Below are 12,950 nucleotides of genomic sequence, written 5' to 3'. Positions count from 1 at the left end.
TGGGCTTACCGTTTCGGCTTGTAAGCCTCTTGAGCGACGTGGCATTCTTCAGGCGTGAACCGGTTTTACCTTTGATTCTGTTCCATAGTCCGCCTCTAGAAGGAGATGAATCTTTTCCCCCCGGGCCGGAAGACGACATTTGAGAAGATGAACTGTTGGTCACCACCGACGATGGGGACGTGGATAAATCAGATTCATCGTGAGGTCGGCTCAATGATGAACCAACTGGTTTGGAAATCTGTATGGGTACCGTCGTCGTTGATGGCACTGTGGTGCCGCCAAGCGCTTTCTCTGTGCCAGGCGGTATTATTGTTTTCTCCACTACTGCACTTGAAGCTGACAGTGCGGTTGTATCAATCTTATTGAACTCGTCCCGCAATTTTTGTTCAAAAATATCTTCTAGCACGACCACGCCTGGATCCAATTCCTCGATCGGCTCCCGAATTTGTGTCGAATGAGCGGAACTTGGAGGCGTTCCAGACCCACGCTTAGAGTTGCGTGAAAACACCGAATAGTGCCTCGATTCATGGTCTCCCTCGATTTCGGACACCATGCTTCGGTCGACACTCCTCCGCTTTGCATTTAGTGAGACGGGAGAAACGGGAACGGAATGGATCGTAAAGTCCCAAGAATCCACAGTGCGATATATCTGATTGTTGGGCAATACCCGACGCTCTTGTCGCTTTGTTAATGGGGGCAAATCCTCTATGAATGAAAGTCAATATACAGGTTCTCCAGAGATTGAGATTACGATACCTACTAAGGATAGCATTGATGAGATACGATTGCTTCTTGGTGCCTCTAAAGAATGGTGTTTGTAGTAATTGTTGCGCCGTAGGTCTCTTTGATGGATCTTTGACAAGACAACTCTCTACCATCTCTTGGAAACCCTTTGAGTATTTGTACGTGCCGCCGTCTCTATCGAGGGTTGGGGGATCATCTTGAATTCTACCAGTATGACATACTGATCAATGGAACATATTCGAAACTCAGAAGACTTACGTTCTCAATAACACTTTCTGAGGAGGTTCTCGTGATCTTGGGGGTCGGCCTTGCGTGAGTTCCAGCGCAGTAATCCCAAAGCTCCAGATATCGGCGGAAGAATCATATTGTTTCCCTTGGATGAGTTCAGGAGCCATCCAGCAAGGCTATCGTCAGAGTAAGTATAAAGATAGAACATCGTGGGCAAAAGAATGAGAAAGAAGGGACGCGTTCATTACGAACTCATGAGAAAAAGGTGCAAAAATACGAGTGACACTCACAGTTCCGACGAATGATTTTCTTTTACCGATCCTTGGAGCTTTGGATGGAGGTGTGGAATCATTAGAGACGCGATTGGAAGGTGAGGGTGTTGCATGTGAAGCAGCTTTTTGATCCACGGCAGGCTCATTGTTGGAAGATAGCGAGGATAGAGTATGAGATGAGCCCTCCGAGAGGTCCGCGGCAACTCCCAAGTCGCCTAACAAAACTGTGCCATCATCGTCTATGAGTAAATTCGCGGCTTTCACGTCTCGATGAATGAATCCATTGATATGGAGATAACTGTGAGCATTCGCAAGTCAATATGAAACGTTCCGTAAAACCGTGAAGCGAAAGCGCGGGGCTGTTCCTCAGGAACTGAAACTTACTTGAGGCCTTGCAATGCTTGCTCAAGGATACACTTGATAACATCTTCTTCCAATCCCCCGGGCCAACCGTACCGCATGATATCCGCAGCGCTGCCCTTTTTCATGAGGCGGAGCGCGATGAAGAGCTTATGTCCGTCCATCCAAGAACCACGTACACGCAGAACGTTTGGATGTTTGGATAAAGACATCAGTGTGGTCTCACGCTGGAGAAGAGGCCAAGAACGCAATGGTAAGGTGTCCAAGTCCAAGACTTTGAGAGCGCACGGAACTGGCTGGCGGTTGGGAGGTTGATATAAGGCGGCATAGACTATCGAGGAAGCACCAAATCCAATGGGAGCTCCAAGCACATAATCGGAGGAGCGGTCGCTGTGGTGATTGTAAGATGGAAGGTAGTAGTAATGGTTTCGCATAGGGAAACGAACCTGAAAAGCTGCCAGTGATCTTCGACCGCACCTATAAATTGAGGCAAGGAAACGCCATTCGAAAGTGATGCCATATTAGGATATCGATGAGAAGGGAGGATAGGATGAGAAAAGGAAGGTGGGGTATTTAAAGCTTGCATAGTGTTTGTGTGGTAGAATATGTTGACCGCGCATCAAGTTATTAAGGCTTAATAGTGCTAAGTAAGGGGCATATCTTTCTTAATGGAAGCACGTGAAAAGCGGGAAGAGGGAGGGACCTTATTTATTTTTCAGTACAGCGAGAAGTCAACACAGGAATACTAACAGGTAACTCAACTCGAATTGTATTCACGCCGTTAAAATGTATTTGGCTGGACCCCGATGATAAGAATGCAGTTGGTCAGTTGTGTTCGGTTGAAATCGGAATTTATCGGTTGTCTACGTTCGGCGTATTTTCGGTGGCGCTTTACAAGGGCCTAGATCCTAAATGTGCCACGTGACGTTGTGGCTTTCGCCGTTCGGCACTTCCGAATTCATTCCCACTTCTTCCGACTTCAACGAAGTTCGCCAGAGAGCTTTTATACGGTTCTCGTGTAGATGTCGTCAAATCAGGCCTGCACGAACTACCAATACGTCGTCACCTCATCTGGACCAAAGATTCTTCCTGTTGACGAGGCATCTACCAAGTCTGAAGAAAGCCCTGCAGATTACAATGCAGGTGGTTATCTTCCTATAAAGCTCGACGATACTTTCAAACATGGCCGTTATCGGGTCATCAGAAAATTAGGGTGAGTTGACCACAATTTTCTTGCCATTGTTGAATCAGTCTCAATCGCACCATCATACGTGTAGATGGGGTCATTTTTCGACTGTGTGGCTTGTCAAAGACCAAGAGTGCGTGTAGTTGGCCATCTTTCTTTTCCTATCTAATCTTTGTATGATATATTGATACAGACTTGGCCGACACTCTGCTCTGAAGGTTGTCAAATCTGCCGGACGATACGCTGAGACTGCCAGAGATGAGATCAAGCTATTATCTCGTGTGGCTTCCTTTTCGCCTACTCATCCGGGACGACAACATATAGTGTCTTTCATCGACTCATTCTCGCATGCTACTCCAGAAGCGTCCCACGTCTGCATTGTTTTTGAACCACTAGGAGAGAATTTGTTGGCTCTGATTGAACGTAACAAGAAGAAAGGCGTTCCTCGTGCCCTAGTCAAACTTATAGCTCACCAGGTCCTCCTCGGGCTTCAGTACCTCCATGACGAATGTGATCTTGTCCATACTGATATAAAGCCGGAAAACATTTGTGCGTCTTTTCTATGTCTTCCCTATGTTTTTTTTTCATTGATGATTCAACACACCTCTAGTAATATCCATACCCGATATCGAAGCACATATTTTCAATGAGCTTTCCCAATGCCCCTCTCCGACCTCTCGCAGAGTCGGTGTTCCCTTACCAACAAAGTCGAGATCCGGGGTAACCGTTTCTTTGAGTCAGCGCGGTAGCCGCCGTCAAGTTCAGATTTTTGACTCACAACCGTTATCAAGTCCAGGACGTAACAGCTTGAGTATGAGCTTTGGCCGATTTGGAAGCGGTGGTAGTACTGCTACCAGTCCGAATGGGAGCTATATAAGCCAGAACATGCCTATCAATAGTTCTATTGCCGGAAGCGCGGTTCCCAAGATGAGCACCAGTGCACCGAAGGTGCCGAGTGGCCTCTCTTCGTCAAATCTAGGTATTGAACCTCTGACTATCAGTAAATCAACGCCCAATATCAATCCCACCCAAATTGCCCCCATTGCACCCATTAGCTTAAATTCTCCTTCTGGTACATCTTCATCTTCATCATCGATCGCATCTACATCAGCATCTACCTCCAATGGTGCAGAAACATGCAGTAACTTCAGCACACCTCCCACATCCTTGTCACATTCCCTAGGAAATGTACTCGGTAATTCATTGATGTTGTCGTGGACCGCTCCCCACCCGAAAGAAGATCTGGGAGTAGGCGAGAAAAGCTTAAGACCCACCGAATCTATCGCTATACCGATCAACGGGAAGAAAGGTAAAGGGAAGGCGGTTACTACGATCGACCCTTCAGATACAACATCACTTTCGTGGAAGGACAAGCTCGCGATAAGTGGCGCATCATGGAAAGACCGGATATCCGCTTTTTCCTCGTCTTCCTCCCACAAATCATCCCTAAGCAGCAGTAATTCCCAAGTAAGCCGTCCAACGCAGGGGCATTCACGATCACATTCAGGTTTACCTGGATCATGGAAAGATCCAGGACTTGCTGCACCAGCGCCCGCGGTTGTGGTTTCTGCCGTCATCACGGCTGATGGCGAGAAGGATGGCGACTTTTTCCAGATAGCTGGGGCTAGTAGTAGTCTGTCCGGGAGTAGCATTAGCTCCTCTTCCACTGTGTCTCAAAGCTCCTCTGCTACAACGACGCTGGCAAGACCCTCTCCTTCTGGTACTGCCCGTCCTTCACCAGAACCTACTCCCATCACATCCCAAATTAAACCTCTTCCTGATATTACTATCTCGACCCAACCCCGAGTCGAACATAAACTGCAAAATCCCAATCATCCTTCTTTACTCTCCCAGACCGCCCCTCCCAGAGATAATGCGACGTCATTCGATATTCAAGAGACTGAACGCTTTCGCTCTTCTCCCCAGCTACATGGCTCTCAAATATCTGCCCACATGAATCAACTCCCTCCTCCCGATTACCCATCCACTGCTTCTTTCCAACCCCCAACGCTTGTTTCTGTCGCCGAACCCACAAAACCTAAGAATAAATCTACACACTCACAGCGTAAATCATCCTCTCATAAGGTCGCTCCCATTGAAATAAAAGTGCAACAATCTCCTCCCACTCCTCCGCCGTCACCAAATCCGTCTTTCGTTTCCCCCTCGGTGCACTCTCCGCTTACTGACGTGAATATAAATCAGTCAGCAACTCAGCCGGTGGACGTCCCGTACCATCCACTTCCACCACCTCCACCTCCTACGTTTTCTCCACCCGTCTCCATAAAGATTGCCGATTTAGGGAATGCCACACCCTCGAAAAAACATTACACTGAGGACATACAGACAAGACAATATCGTGCGCCAGAGGCTATCATAGGCAGAAAGGATTGGGATGCCCGAGCAGATATATGGAGCGTTGCCTGCGTGGTAAGTTATTTCATTACATCAGAGGTTCTGACGTGTCGTTGAATGGTATTGATGCATAACCGAACAGGTATTTGAACTCTTGACTGGGGAGTACCTCTTTGATCCCCAAGCCCAGGGAGGACTTTTTACCAAAGATGATGATCATATGGCTCAGATCATCGAACTGATTGGTGACTTCCCTCTGACATGCAAGATGGGGGGCAAGTACAGTCGGGATTTGTTCGATCATACCGGTGCGTGCTTCAAATTGTTTCATCAAGCAAGAAATTTTTAATGAACGTGTCCTCCCTCTTTACAGGCTCGTTGCGATATATTAAATCACTCAAACCTTGGCCTCTTAAACGTGTTATGACTGAGAAGTATTCTTACTCTGATTCGGACTCGGAGGCACTGTGCGGGTTCCTGTTACCGATGCTCGCGACTGATATGAAGAAACGCGTTCATGCGCGGGATATAATTGACCATGAGTGGTTAACGGTTACCGAAGCTGACGACACCACAGGAGAGTGGTAACATCTCTCTAGCGCCTTTTTGCTCTTTTTTTCTCTTCCAACGTACGATGGTGTTGGATTCAAGACTACGTGTATGTTACTTGCGCCAGGACTGTTCAGACAATTGTATCCCAAGATCTCCAACCACAAGATTCTCTACATAGATGCGGTGTTTTATACATATGTTAGAAATTCGACCTGTCTCATCGGTTTGCGTATCTTATTCTCTATTTCACTGTCTATCCTCCGTTATTTTTTTTCTACTGGGATTTTGGGATATTGGTAGATTCTTTTTTTTCCTTATCAACTTCAGACTTGGTTTTTGCAACCGTTCATGATTTCTATTCAGCGTCATACCCTTCCTGCATACCAGTTCCTTTTAGACTTATTGTTCTTGATATTCTTTTTCTGCCGATGCATCATTTACTATTACACTTTCCTTTTCTTGATCTATCAGTCTACATCAAGTATACCATCGTGTAGATATTCGTTCATGTCCTCTACAATACTTGGGTAGAATCCCATAATTCATCCATATCGCCAATTCTATACTCTGACTGACGACGTTTTCACGGTGTCACCAGTCTCGAGCTCCTCCGCTAGGACACCAGAAGAGTTTAAAGCTCTTTTCGGCGTCGCAATGGTATCAGGCCTTATCCTGAACCAATTCTGCATTAACTTCCCCAGTACAATTGAACAATAAAACAAAATCACATCTGTATACATATTTAGTCTAAATATTCCGCGAACGTTGTGAAGAATTCCAAGAAAGCCCTTACAAGGTGAATCAAGAAAGGCACGTTGTCAAAGAGCGGAAGAAAATAGGTATGAATATACTACTATGAAATGAAGGGCAAAATTCTGCAGTAGGCAAGTCCAGATGAGATGGCACTAGATTCTGAATGAGGGTATAGTAATCAAATGTCATTCTATAGCTAGAAAGTTCATATAAAAAGGGGAAGAAACAGCGACAGGAACTGTGGAAATTAGATTAACAGTCGATAATATATCTTGTGTACATGATCTAGATGAGTTTTCAAAACTCATTCACTACAGAAACAAGGCGATGAATGCAAAGCCACCACTGAGTGTTAGAGCTGTGGAGGTGCCAGAAACTTTGAGCCCAACGCCGCTGTTACTACTGGAAGCAGCTCCAGTAGCAGAGGCTGAGCCGGGCGCACCGGAAGAAAGTGTGACAACACCTGAAAACCAAATCAGAATTGTTCTGAAAGCAAATGCAGATAGTTTGACATACCAGATGCAGCCGGAGGGTTAGTTGAGTTATCATTAGTCTCGATATAAGCATCAGACAAAGGTTTGTTCAAGCAGTTGATGACGGGCTTGATATCGAAGGATTGGTTCATAGCGCTGGGAAGAATGTACCCAGTGGCTAGTTGAACAGTTTCTTCGAACAGATCGTGTTCCAATACGATGAAACCAGTGTCAATCTCGTTGGCTTGAGTGATGATATTTTGCCAGTTATTTAGGACGCCGTAGGACGAAGCAAGTCCCCCATGTACATCGAAATCTGACACAAATATGGGCAAGGTTTACGAATGTTGTTGACTTCCACATACCGTCTGTATCGAAGGTGGCTGTAGCATTTATCCTCGTCCACATAACCGGGGTTAGACCTATTCCGTGATAACGATGTGAGCAGGATAAGGGGAACTAGTCCCTAGAAGCTGCACTCACCCATTGCAATGGATATGTTACGAACTCGGTCACTGATTTTTTAGAGATTAGGTCAATATCCAGAACTCTATGAACACAAATTGATGGTTTAACATACTCAATATCACCATAGGGAGGACGCATCATATTGGGAGTAACCCCAGTCACATCTTTAATAACCTTTTTCGTCCATCCCAACTCGGCAATGACTTGTTCGTTCGTCAAGGTTGTCAAATATGGGTGACTCCAAGTGTGCACCGCAATCTGGTGCCCAGCCATAAATTCTTCTTGCAATGTAACAGGGAACTACGCAATGCAATATGATTGATGATCCTCGACTCGGTTCGCTAAGAGGCAACATACCTGCGCACATCGAGACCCAACAGTGAAAAAAGTGGCGCTCAGGTCATTCGCAGTCAGGTAGGTAAGAAGATTTGGAGTATAGAATGAGGGACCATCGTCGTCTGTTCAAACGCACCATAAAGCCAATGATTAATAGATGTTACAGTTTTCTTACAAGTCAAACCCCAAGTTAACTGAATAAATCCGGTAAATAAGCCGAGATTAGTATTGACAAAATGATGCTATACCTTGGTAGGGCATTCTTGCACATCGGTGTCACGAACACAGCCTGAACAATTACACGGTTAATTCAACGAGATAGTTGAATGTCTTGTGTATAGCGACTAACCGGTACAGGACCACCAGCAACGTGAAGTATCTAATATCCAAGATAGTAAGGACAAGAAGACTGAAATTCAGATACGACGAACCTGCTGCGGCTTCTGCGTTCGCGGGACAACCGCCAAGAACAGTTTGAGTGATGTTAGGAATGCTGATTCCAGAAGCTGCCACTTCTGCAATCCACTGTTGTACCTCATCAGAGTCGGTGGGAGGAACCTTATCAAGTGTAGGGTAGTTGGAGGAAACAATACTTGTCGCTGATATGAAGATCAGCGGGAGTTGGATGTAATTAAGATCAATGACAGACGATTGGGAAGAGCTGGAGCCCCAGACAAAAAAGTGTTAGTTGCACCAGGAGTGGCCGTTGAAGGAAGAGGAATTGTAGCAAGACTAGTTTCATTAGCTGTTATAGATGCAAGCGGGATAGCAGTAGGGTTGGTCACAGTAAGCGAAAATGTCAATGCAGTGGCCTCGGTGTTCGTAGATCCAGCGACGGAGCTAGAGGTTGCTCCGGAACTAGCAGCCGAAACAGCAGAGCTGGTCGCGACGCTGCTGGATGCTACGCTGCTTGATGCTGCAGATGATGATGCAGATTGGCCATAGACAGGAAGGCCGGTCAATGAAAGAGCGAATATTGCGCCAGCGAGCATCGATGGTGATGGTGGGATGGTGGGAGGCGGATGAAGAAGTTGGGTTGATTTCACTTAAAATCGGCAATAATAATGTGCCGTACGGCAAACTGCATGCATGTATACAATGACTAGATGATCGCTCCAAAGCTGATACGTAGATATGGTCCCGCAGGCGACAGTATTGTTTTGGGTATACAAAAGATTAAAAATCCTTTAAACCTTTTGCTTTTTGGACTTGGGCTGCTCCAAGTCAATCTCATCCGCATCCTCATCTTCCTCATCTTCCTCGTCATCCGAGTCAAGATCACCACCGGCTTCACCAAGGAAGTAATCAACAGCCTCAGGGAAAACCTCATTGGTTATGTTGAGTCCAATCTGAAAGCAGAACCAGCTCGTCAGCTATTTCGTCAAACTTACTGAAATATAAGCTTACCTCAAATGGATCATCCTCGTGTTCAAAGTAATTGAAGAAGCTGCCGGACTCCGCAGGATCGTCGTCATCGTCCTCGCCCTTTTCTCTGGGGTATAGCTTTGTCAGAGCATTAGCGGCGTCTTTCCAGTCAATCTTCATTGACTGTGTCACAAGGGGCAACGAATGGTTGTGTCAGTAGATATACCATGCTGGCTTGAAACAAGTGTAAACTCACAGAAGGTTTGACATCTTGCTCCCAAGAAAATTCGAGCGCGGAGGGTGTGAGCCCCTCAGCATCAGGCTTCTCGTCAGCAACAGCCTTTGAGGGAACATATTTATACTCCTTCTTCAACACGGTGTTGGTGAAATGAGGATTCTCCTTGAAGTGCTGCCGCCGCGAAATCAAAATTGAGAATGTGCTATCAACTTGCATTGTATCCAACTCACAAACTCAAGGGTAAAACACCTGGGCTCTTTGGAGTCGCGTTCAACCCAAAGGTCTTCAAGATAGCTCAAAGCAAGCTGGTCAGCCTTGTGTTGAACATGAATTGCGAACATGGCGTGGTTCATCAGGGCAATTGGCCAAAACTTTGGGATAGCCTTGACAACAGGGCGGCGTTTCTGGTACACGGGGGTGAGCATGATTTGCGCATTACGCTCTACAGTCAATTAACATCTCACTAAGTCAGTCTCATGGCATTCCATTTGCAAGAAATGAAAGAAGTAACGCACCCAGTATGACCTCCGCCCGTTGTAAGTCCTTGCGGACTTGAGTCAATTTTGCAGCATCTTCCTCGGTCAAAACGACATCTGAAATCGGATAATTCTTCTCATCCTCGTCCCCAGGAGAAGCGCGTTTAGTGCCAGCCATTTTGATAAAATTTACAAATAAAAAAGTGAGTGAGAGTGAGGGAGGAAGCCGTACGCTGGCCGTACGTACTGTGAAATTTTTACGGTTTCAATCCGGCCCGGGCCAGTTTAACTTTGACAAAAAAAACGAGAAAAAATGGAGATTATCAACGCATATATACCAAGTCTTGTAACTACATATGTCCGCGACAGTCCATCTCAATCAACCCTCTTACGTGTCATCGGAATGCTCTCTTCCTTACCCACTTTGCCCTTGTTACTCAACCATTTGGTACCATTATCCAGTCCAAGCTTGACATTCACACCTTTGAGACCCATACCATGCTTAGCCGAACGATAGCCAGGTCCATCGTAGTAAATGATTGAGTCAAGTGGAACCAATTTAGGCCATGAAACATAATCAATTCCATATGTGACCATGAAGATGGTTGCTGCGAGCAGGAGCATGATCCAGAGGAAGAAGTAGTAGACGAGAGAATAATCTGTAAGGTCAAGAAGATGTGTGAGTGTTCTAAAAAGGAACAGAGAACATATTGATACCTGAAGAGCGAGGTAATGTCAAGCCCGCACAAATCATGAATAAGGAGAACGACGCAGTTGCAGGTGCCTGAAAGCATGAATTATGTCTTCTAATGCTGGAAAAATGAGGCACAAGTTGTCACTTACAGACCGAATGATGAGCGGCCGAGGGTCTGAAACGAGAAAATTCATGCTGGAAGGATTGCGCCTAGGTATCCAAGTTCCGGTAAATAGATCATATGCATCCTAGAAGAAAACGATAAGGGACAAGCGTTCAAGCATCATTGTTGGATGGTGGGTTACCTGTCTCGCCCCATCCAAGAAATTATTCTTGAGATATCTCAAAAGCGATTTCACACCGTCCTCCAGAAGACCCTTTCGAGTGCGTTCATTCGTACGAGTAAAGTCTGACTTTAATGCACCGGAACCAGCATAAGCTTTCGAGATAGCGTCGGCGTGGTCAGCCCACACTGACAGTCACGGTCTTGTCATGAAAAGCACCATGAGGGAAATAACGTGTCAAGACTCACTCTCTCTGAAGTCTTTGCTCAAAGTTTCAAAATCATCAACACCCTGTTCTTTAGTGAGAACACCTGCTTCCTGTAACTGCTTGTTCAAGGTGTGTTTAGCCAGTGTGGCTTGGACGACATTGGTGCGGTCAAGATTGTCCATGCAGTTCGTTCGTACCGTGCCATTTTGCAACTTGTTTGACTTGGGATCAATTGAGTCAATATGAAAGTAGCTGCGCGAAATTCAGGTTCCATGAACTAAGTTTCAACTACCAGATCTCACCCTTGCTTCTGTAAATCAAGTTGCAGTTTATCTATCAACAAGCTGATACGATCCCATCGCATATTTTTGCATTCAGTATGAAAATCAAAGTATTGGTATCGTACATCCGGGAGGTTAAGCTGTATGAGAAGAGTCATTAGTAGAACAGTCGTCATAATAGGATTGCACAAGAACCTGTGTCACCCAGCGTTCGTATCCATCTTTGACAGGTTTTTCGTGACCTTTATGATTCACCAGATTCACTAATGTTTGAGGTCCATATGTCGATACTTGCTCCAATAGATGTAGTTTTATTGCATCAGGCTATTGAGTTCCGCTCAGCAGGTTTAATGAACAAAAAAGCAGGAACGCACGGTATCCGGGAGTTCCATAACCTGGAGGTCAGGTTTGTACCTTACTGTGTTCACCTCCGCCCAGAAGAACGGCACACTGCCTCGTATCTGTACAAAACTGAATATGTGGGCGAAGTCATCATCCGCTCGGACTGCTCCAGTAGTATTTTGGTGTTCGACAAATAAAAGCTGCTCTGACTCGTTAAAGTTCGCGACATGGCCGTCGTGGTCAATACCACGACGGAAATAACGTGTTCCCGCACGATGACGCGAACGACGGCTGATCAGCGCCAGTTGCATGTGTCTTCCGTGTATGAAGATGGGCCGGACATCGAAGGCTAATGAGATAGTAAAGATCACCAGGGAACAACAGGAAACAACGAGGATAGTCGCTTACTTCCGTAAATGACGGGAAGAATGAAGTTGCTGAACTAATGAACAGCGTGTTAGAAACCGAGTCACAGAGTAGCAGAGAAAATCCTACATCCTGCTTTCCACTGGATTCTATGAATCTTGTTTGAAGGAATCTAGTACAAGGTTAGACGCCTGGTGTGATACAAAAGAACTCGCTATTCACTTGTTCCAGAAGAACCTATCATCTGCCTGGAGAACATATGTCAGCTGTGGCCAACAAAAGACGAGTAATACAACCTACCACCTCCCAAAATCCCTTGTTTGAATCAATGTTCTGGCTTGCCCATTGAGCTTGCAAGCGTCGCGTTATATCCCATCCGTAACTGAATAAGAAGTTGCCAGACTGTAGATGAGAGCGAAGAAGGGCGAGAAGATGTCCTTCAACAGGATGGGGAGGGCTGATGACGTTGACGTTGGGATTAAGTGGTAAAATATCAAAATCTGAAGCGCGGAATATATCATGGCCACAGAGACGTCCTTTGAGTTCGCGCCCGGTGATAATAACAATGTATTCCGCTAATTAAACCGGTTATAATATGCTCTTGAAAGACGGCCAAGACGTACAAAGCGAAAGCGATATCATTCCGAGAATGCCATGCACAGATTTCCCGGAGCGACTAGCATGCTGAGGTATTGGGGTGTGAGGAGCTATATATCTAGTCAGCGCATATACAAACTTTGCAGTAGAGGAACGTACGATTAAGGACGACTTCTCCGGTAGCGCGGTGCACGGTTAATGACTGTGTGGCCGCAAATTCTCCGGTTGGAACGAATACATACGCCTCATCGCCAACCGTATAGCTGGAGAAACATTAGAACAAGCGAGCACAAAGGCAAAGAGGATTCCTGACAGATTGAGGCGTTGATGAACAGGCTTCATGGCGGTGAGAGGAAGAAACGAGAGCCCCTTTTG

The 12,950-nt window shown here is 45.9% G+C and overlaps 5 protein-coding genes across 5 annotated transcripts; 1 reads left to right on the top strand and 4 right to left on the bottom strand.

Annotated features, from left to right (window-relative positions):
- Positions 1-445: 445 nt before the first annotated feature.
- Positions 446-2,382, bottom strand: C8R40DRAFT_248934 (kinase-like domain-containing protein). Its single transcript, XM_046234481.1, has 7 exons — positions 2,367-2,382; positions 2,051-2,307; positions 1,629-1,994; positions 1,263-1,542; positions 1,003-1,148; positions 757-918; positions 446-705 (listed from the first exon to the last, which is right to left on the bottom strand). Exons 2-7 carry the CDS (start codon positions 2,188-2,190, stop codon positions 525-527), a joined length of 1,275 nt encoding a protein of 424 aa, XP_046091467.1. The 5' UTR covers positions 2,191-2,307; positions 2,367-2,382; the 3' UTR covers positions 446-524.
- Positions 2,383-2,626: 244 nt separating this feature from the next.
- Positions 2,627-5,730, top strand: C8R40DRAFT_1165343 (kinase-like domain-containing protein; the record flags this gene model as incomplete). The annotated part of the gene is made up of 6 exons (XM_046230675.1): positions 2,627-2,817; positions 2,882-2,923; positions 2,984-3,339; positions 3,401-5,217; positions 5,285-5,450; positions 5,516-5,730. 6 exons carry the CDS (start codon positions 2,627-2,629, stop codon positions 5,728-5,730), a joined length of 2,787 nt encoding a protein of 928 aa, XP_046091466.1.
- Positions 5,731-6,758: 1,028 nt separating this feature from the next.
- On the bottom strand, positions 6,759-8,716 carry C8R40DRAFT_1165342 (uncharacterized protein; the record flags this gene model as incomplete). Its single annotated transcript, XM_046230674.1, has 11 exons — positions 6,759-6,910; positions 6,964-7,236; positions 7,286-7,342; positions 7,404-7,435; positions 7,501-7,688; positions 7,746-7,846; positions 7,900-7,918; positions 7,973-8,013; positions 8,074-8,103; positions 8,156-8,323; positions 8,374-8,716. 11 exons carry the CDS (start codon positions 8,714-8,716, stop codon positions 6,759-6,761), a joined length of 1,404 nt encoding a protein of 467 aa, XP_046091465.1.
- Positions 8,717-8,753: 37 nt separating this feature from the next.
- Positions 8,754-10,035, bottom strand: C8R40DRAFT_1243378 (uncharacterized protein). The gene is made up of 5 exons (XM_046233588.1): positions 9,843-10,035; positions 9,558-9,769; positions 9,346-9,498; positions 9,132-9,272; positions 8,754-9,073 (listed from the first exon to the last, which is right to left on the bottom strand). The coding sequence occupies exons 1-5, from the start codon at positions 9,979-9,981 to the stop codon at positions 8,912-8,914; spliced, it is 807 nt and encodes a 268-aa protein (XP_046091464.1). The 5' UTR covers positions 9,982-10,035; the 3' UTR covers positions 8,754-8,911.
- Positions 10,036-10,104: 69 nt separating this feature from the next.
- Positions 10,105-12,937, bottom strand: C8R40DRAFT_1139168 (inositol/phosphatidylinositol phosphatase). Its single transcript, XM_046229458.1, has 15 exons — positions 12,889-12,937; positions 12,735-12,838; positions 12,602-12,685; positions 12,279-12,553; positions 12,201-12,226; positions 12,108-12,150; positions 12,021-12,054; positions 11,645-11,961; positions 11,466-11,594; positions 11,292-11,410; positions 11,030-11,241; positions 10,803-10,969; positions 10,647-10,745; positions 10,521-10,587; positions 10,105-10,462 (listed from the first exon to the last, which is right to left on the bottom strand). The coding sequence occupies exons 1-15, from the start codon at positions 12,915-12,917 to the stop codon at positions 10,179-10,181; spliced, it is 1,989 nt and encodes a 662-aa protein (XP_046091463.1). The 5' UTR covers positions 12,918-12,937; the 3' UTR covers positions 10,105-10,178.
- Between the last annotated feature and the right edge of the window lie 13 nt (positions 12,938-12,950).

Source organism: Lentinula edodes, assembly GCF_021015755.1.
Source record: "Lentinula edodes strain Le(Bin) 0899 ss11 chromosome Unknown C8R40scaffold_2, whole genome shotgun sequence".
In the NCBI taxonomy this organism is placed as follows: domain Eukaryota; kingdom Fungi; phylum Basidiomycota; class Agaricomycetes; order Agaricales; family Omphalotaceae; genus Lentinula; species Lentinula edodes.
Note: the sequence above shows the minus strand (reverse complement) of the source record. Positions and strands in the feature narration are given on the sequence as shown.